Consider the following 6,391-nt stretch of genomic DNA (forward strand, 5'->3'; position numbering starts at 1 on the left):
TTCGGAATTTTGTGTGGTGGACGGGAGGCGACCGAGCTGTTGATCGGACGGTGCACGCGTATGCATCCAACGGCTAAAAGCGTGGTGGATGATTACTACAAATCCATCGATGGATGCCTAACAGTCCCCATATAACGATGCATGAGATAGAGTTCACCTCAACTCGCAATCATGCATGGAAAAAAAGACCCATCACTATATGCAACCATGCTTGGAAAAATATTTTACACTTTGTTATTCTACTTGCATTTAATAAATATTTTACAACTACATACAATCAAATGTAATACTTTAGTTTTGATTCACGGCTTCACGCCTTATTAATCTAAACATTTATATTTCACACATAAACATCTTTAAAATATATTGCAATCGATTCTCACAGCAACAACGACTGGTATCATCAACGAGTGCAGATGAGCCGATCTTGATGCACTTTCTGGTCGTGTCGCCTCAACTGTCGACTGTCTCGTACTTCGTACACCAAAACAAGCGCCTCTGCACCTGTATGTACGTACTGAATCAAGCGGTCTTCGGCGCCGCGACGGCGACGCAGCTGTCGGCGACGAACACGCTGACGAGCCGGATCAGCTCGCCGGTGGTCTCGGACCACGGCTCCTGCGTGAAGAACCCGTGTGGGTCGTCGGGGAAATCCACGACCTCCAGCGGCTTCCCCATCCTCGCCAGCCGCTCCGCGTAGTCGACGGTCCGGTCGTGCAGCAAGTCGGTGCCGCTGGAAACGACGAGGACCGGCGGGAACTCCACCGAGCCCAGGGCAGGGCTGTCCGCCCCGAACGGGTTCGCGATCGGGTGGTCTCTGCTGGCGCCCTCCGGCAGCGAGAGCCGCCAGAATCGGTCCAGCACGGCCAGGTTGAGGAACGGCGTCTCCGCCAACGGGAACTCCACCGCCTCCGACCGTGTCCGGTCCACGCCGCCGAAGAACGGCATTAGCAGGATGTAGCCTTTGATCGTGAGAGAGTCGACGCCATCGCCGTGTTTGGGCGCGGCCGACGTCCCGGCGCGCACGGCGAGGTGGTGCGCTAAGGTCCCGCCCGCCGAGTCGCCGGTGACGAACACGCGGCCGAAGTCGGCCGCCTCCGTGAGCCACCTGTCCTCGCCCTCGGCGCTCACGGATCGTTCGCGGAGCCACTCTAGGAAGCCGGCCGCATCGTCGAGGGCCGCGGGGAGGCGGTGCTCCGGAGCGAGGCGGTAGCCGGCGGAGAGCACGACGGCGCCGGCCTCCGCGGCGAGGCGGAGACAGAAGCTGTGGATGTTCCCCCACGTACACGAGCCGAGGCAGAAGCCCCCGCCATGGTAGTGGACGAGCACCGGCAGCTTCCGGCCGGCCTGCTCACCGCCGCCCGACGGCTTGTACATGCGGACGCGGAGGTTCTTGCCCTTATCGTAGACGGCCTCCTTCCACTGCACGGAAGGGTGGTCGCAGGGGAAGGTGATCGGGCAGAACTCTGGCTGGTCCGGTGACCGGACAACGGTGCCGTCGCTGAGTACACGGAGGATGCCGTAGAGGTCCTCCACGACGTTTGTGTCGCCGGAGGCAGCCACGGCGACCGGCATGGTTGGCATGTTCTGATGTCCGATCCGTGCACACTTGCGCGTGGTACAAAAAAAAGTTGCGATTAGAAATAACAGAAAATGCTGCTAGCTATGTAGTCGAAAGGGTTAGTAAGAGGGAAAGGAAAGCTTCTCATGTTGATGAGATTAGCAACCCCCTTAAGCCCTCTTATATAGCCATGTCATCTCGGACTCGAACAGTAATTACTCCAAGTTTGAGCGTCCTTTCTGTGAATCTTCTCCGTTTCTAAGTGCTCTGAGGGTTGATATATTAGTACCTCAAAAGCAGTTACTTACTTTACCACCATGCTTAGTACTGCTAAGGCCCTTGTACAATGTTAGGTGTTTTAAAAAATAGACCGGACTTTTTAAAGCATTAGTGCCTATTTTTATAAAAAAGACGCCTAACTAAGCATCTACCTTGTACAAATAAACATCGATTTAAAAAATGGTTTATTTCTTTAAATATCTCCCCTAGCTAAGCACCCTGCATTGTACAAGGCCTAAGAAAGAAAGAAAAATATCGGATTTGCTAATCTAACTCTCATACGAAGAAAAGATAATAAACAAAGTCTCATCTAACTCACATACTAATTGATTTTATGCAGAGTTGCGCGGATTTTCTTTATTTGATCAATTTATAATTTGAGATGACTACACTTGCAAATTCCCTCAATCGTGCACAACTGCAGTTACACGACGTCCGTCGGCTTTTGCATGTTTTTTTGTTTACTTTTGTTGTCTTTCACGCTATGCTCAACTGCACTTACACGCATTTCAAAAAAAATAAAACTGCACTTACACGCGTCCACTTAACATAGTGCAAACTATAGTCACACCTCTATGTGCATGCCTGCTAACTGTGCACAATTGCATGTCCACCGAACATACATGAGCGTATACTCATTCATTATTTTAAAACTGATGAAGTCGTCACACACGTCTTTGTAGTCGACAGGAACGTCTTCTTCCACTGAACGCACATCGTCGAAAGATCTGAATTAAATCCAGAAAAATGCAAGCATCAATATCAAATCTCAAATTTGAACTTTATTGGACAGGGGATACCACCGTCCTCTTAACCATCTAACCACGGCTTGGTTTGCAATTCGAAAACGCTTCCACCCGGCGCATCGGCCGAATCGTTCGGCCGGTCGCGCGCGGGCTGCGCGCCTCGCTGGCAGATGCTTGCAGCATTTTTTCGTCAAATTTGCTACAACCGTGTATTTTTTGATACAAACGTTTTTCATGCAACTTTTTTTCTCGTGTAAATTTATTACATTTGTCCAGTAAAAAGTTGTATATACGTTTGGTTGCAACTCCAGTTCATCGAATTTTTCGTTACAATCGATTTTTTTACTTTTCTACAACCGTGTTAATTTTTGCTACAATCGGCATTATTTTTTGCTGCAATCGTTCATTAAAACAGTTGCATACACGTTCACGTAGATATTTGTTACAACCGGCGTTTGATTTTTGCTACCACGCATCATCAGATTCGTTTTTTTGCTACGATCACGTAGATATTTTTTACTACAAATTTTGTTTTTTGTTGCAACCGTTGAAAAAATTGCTGCATCGCGACGAATTTTGCTGCATCTAGAGAAAAAATGTTGCATGAAGATCCAAAGGTGCGGACGCGCGGAGGTTGATGGATCGGGTGGCCCGCGCGCGGCCGGCCGAAAGTTTCGCCCGACGCCGACGCAGATCACTCCCCTTTGCAATTACAATTGCTCGCTTGATGATGTGTGCATCGCGCTTGCACGCCTTGTGCACTGATGGTAGCTACATTTACTCTAATTCATATTAGAAATTAGGTAGGCTCATTGGAGCTCCATTGTTGGTGTTTATTTGGAAGGTGGAAAATCAACATTCTAGAATGAAAATTAACACATTTCGTAATAAAACTTACGTAGAAAGGTTGGGGAAGAAAATGTGTGAAAGGAAGGACCCGTGAATGTGGGCAAAATGTGAGCATAATGTTTGAACAAGACAATGCGGCGCATTTTCAAATGTTCATGGCTCTATCTGGATGATGTAGGCATATCTATAGCAGCCAGGGTAAAACGTAAGAAACGCATGTGCTTAGTACCGATTGCTACATGGTTCATTTATAATCCTGCATGATATATACGTCTCTAGGCAGCTGCGTAGGATGAAAGTATCCGTCCTTATTTTGCAAGAAACTTTCAATGTGTTTATCTTCAAGCATAGGAGTACAAACAACATCACACGTAATAAAATTACCCGTCTAAAGTCAAAGGCTTGTTCACATAAGGTCCGAGTAAAAACTCAAATTAGACTCTCGTCCTGCTTTGTAAATCAAGCCACAAGGCTAAAAGGTATAAGGTGTTGCAACGATCCACATTTAAGCCGGATGAAGAAAAACAAGACAAGACATGACAAATTAAAAATCCAACAAAACAACACCGGTGCATTATTGGACGCATGCACCGCGTCATCAAACAGAAGCAGAGGAGTGGCCGCACTACAACTGTATGAAACCTAAGAACCAACGACCGACGAAACCACATCTCCATGATTAAATCATCGAATCATGCATCCAATCCCCAATCAAATTATCGTTGGAGAGAGTCCTCTGCCCTTCCGATCTGACCGAGGGGGGCACCCTTGTTGGAAAACATAAGGGACCGAGAGAGCGAATGGCGTGGTCACTTGTAAATGAAAGGAGACAAACAAGAGCTCCCATCGCGGGCACCTAGGGAGCATCGAGAAATGCTTCAAGCCATCCTAAAAAACGGCACAACGACAGAACGAACCCTCACTCCCCAATGATGCACCTGGGAGGGTTACGACGTAGTCGCGCACACTGCCATCAAGTTCGGGGTGCGGACTTGGATTTATACCTGGAGCAATGACCAGGGTAGGAACGGAAACAATGCCTACATGGTTCCCCCAATGGGGTGCGATTCCTATAGGCGTCACCAACGTCGAGTGTGTAGACGTGAACTAGAGAGCATTGACTGAGGTAGTTAGGGAACCACAAGGACATCCCCAATGAGGACACGATACGATGTAAACATTATCATCATCGGCGTGGAGGCACTAAACTTTGCTCGGTACCTCCCTCACACCTTGTTGAGCTCACCTGTCCAACGATCCCACCACGTGAGTAGGCCCGCCATGACAGATCTAGGTCTCTAAATCATGGTTAGTGCTTTTTCACTCTCGCCGACAACAACCCTACCACGACCACCCGTTGATTTTCCCCTCACCGTCTGCATGGACAGGGGAAGCATATGATGAAGTTTACTAAAGAGCCTACGAGTGCAACCCACCATACCGGGCCACCGCCCCGGCGTCCAAGATATTAGATTGAGTTATGTTATTATTATTCGGTGAAAGCAAGTAGTATCATGTGATTTCGTCTATTGTTGTGGCCCATTCTCAAATCCAGTGTCGCATGATCTCTGGCGTGTGGCTCATTCCTTGGGTCGATCTTCATGTGACGCGTTGTGGCTCTTGCAGTGCAAGGTCTTTTGATGGTCGTCAATGGTGAAGTCGAAACCACTTGCTTGGTGAGAAGTTATGACGATGAGGCTAACGTGCAACCGTAAGCAAAACTTCTCCCTAGATGGTTTTGATAATTAATTACAATACGTACTTCATTGAAATAATTAATGATTCTATCAAGTATATTTCAAAAAAAAGTTCAATGAATGGATTGCCTAAGGATTGTGAGGAGATCCCCTAGATGCAAGGACATCTATTGGCAACAAGCTTCAAGACTCTACATTTTACATTTTGTGAGAAATCATATTTGAGTTCATAAGAAAGCCAATAATATTAAAAGTGGATGAGGTATCCATGATGATCTGGCTGCTCAAGTGCTTAGAGTTAGCCACGAAAACCCCTCACGAGTTCTCCCACAAAAATACTCTATCAAAATCCTAACACTCAAATTCTGTGCCACCAATATTACCAAATCGGCCCCACCGAGTTTCATCCAAGACAGATCCAGAGCCAAACCCTAGATTCTTGGTGACACGAAGTATGATTTCAGTGCAACCGAAATGACTGACCAACTTTGTGTCAACCAACTTCTAAGAATTGGAAATTCCAGTTTGTAGGAATCAGTGACACTGAAACTGGAAACTGACTAGACCAGCCAAAATCGGATCCCACCAAGAATTATATACGGTCTCACCGAAACGCCAAAAGTTGCTACAGTTTGCACCACTTGGTGTAAGCGAGTTCTGCTTCGGTTCCACCGAGTTGGACAATATTGTTGTAACCGTTGGATTTTTGGAGATGCCTATATATAACCATCCATCCCCCTCTCATTCGTAGAGGAACAACTCAAAACAAGCCAACACTTTCTCCATCTATTTTCTGAGAGAGAACAACCTACTCATGTGTTGAGATCAAGATATTCCACTCCAACCATATGAATCTTGATTTCTAGCATCCTCAAGTTGCTTTCCACCCAATCAATCTCTTCTACCAAGAAAAATATGTCAGAGAGTGATTGGGTGTTGAGGAGACTATATTTTAAAGCACGAGACTAAGGAGTTCATCATTCATACCACATCTATTACCTTTTGGAGAGTGGTGTCTCCTAAATTGGTTAGGTGTCACTTGGGAGCCTCCGACTTCGTGTGGAGTTAAACCAAGAAGTTTGAAAGTGCAATGGGATCTCCTACTTCGTGAAGATCTATGCCGAGTGAGGCTAGTCCTCCATGGATGTAAGCCATGATGAAATAGACAAGGTTGCTTCTCCGTGGACCCTTCGTGGGTGGAGCCCTCCGTTGACTCTCGCGACCGTTACCCTCCGTGGGTCGAAGTCTCCATCAACGTG

The 6,391-nt window shown here is 47.1% G+C and overlaps 1 protein-coding gene across 1 annotated transcript; it reads right to left on the bottom strand.

Annotated features, from left to right (window-relative positions):
• Window positions 1-195: 195 nt before the first annotated feature.
• On the bottom strand, window positions 196-1,773 carry LOC123402865 (probable carboxylesterase 15). The gene has a single exon (XM_045096828.1). The coding sequence runs from the start codon at window positions 1,582-1,584 to the stop codon at window positions 523-525; it is 1,062 nt and encodes a 353-aa protein (XP_044952763.1). The 5' UTR covers window positions 1,585-1,773; the 3' UTR covers window positions 196-522.
• Between the last annotated feature and the right edge of the window lie 4,618 nt (window positions 1,774-6,391).

The sequence above is a fragment of the Hordeum vulgare genome, chromosome 6H (assembly GCF_904849725.1).
Source record: "Hordeum vulgare subsp. vulgare chromosome 6H, MorexV3_pseudomolecules_assembly, whole genome shotgun sequence".
Classification (NCBI taxonomy): domain Eukaryota; kingdom Viridiplantae; phylum Streptophyta; class Magnoliopsida; order Poales; family Poaceae; genus Hordeum; species Hordeum vulgare.

Excerpts from the sequence above, each read along its gene's own strand:
- LOC123402865 (XM_045096828.1), bottom strand. The coding sequence starts at position 1,584 with ATGCCAACCATGCCGGTCGCCGTGGCTGCCTCCGGCGACACAAACGTC.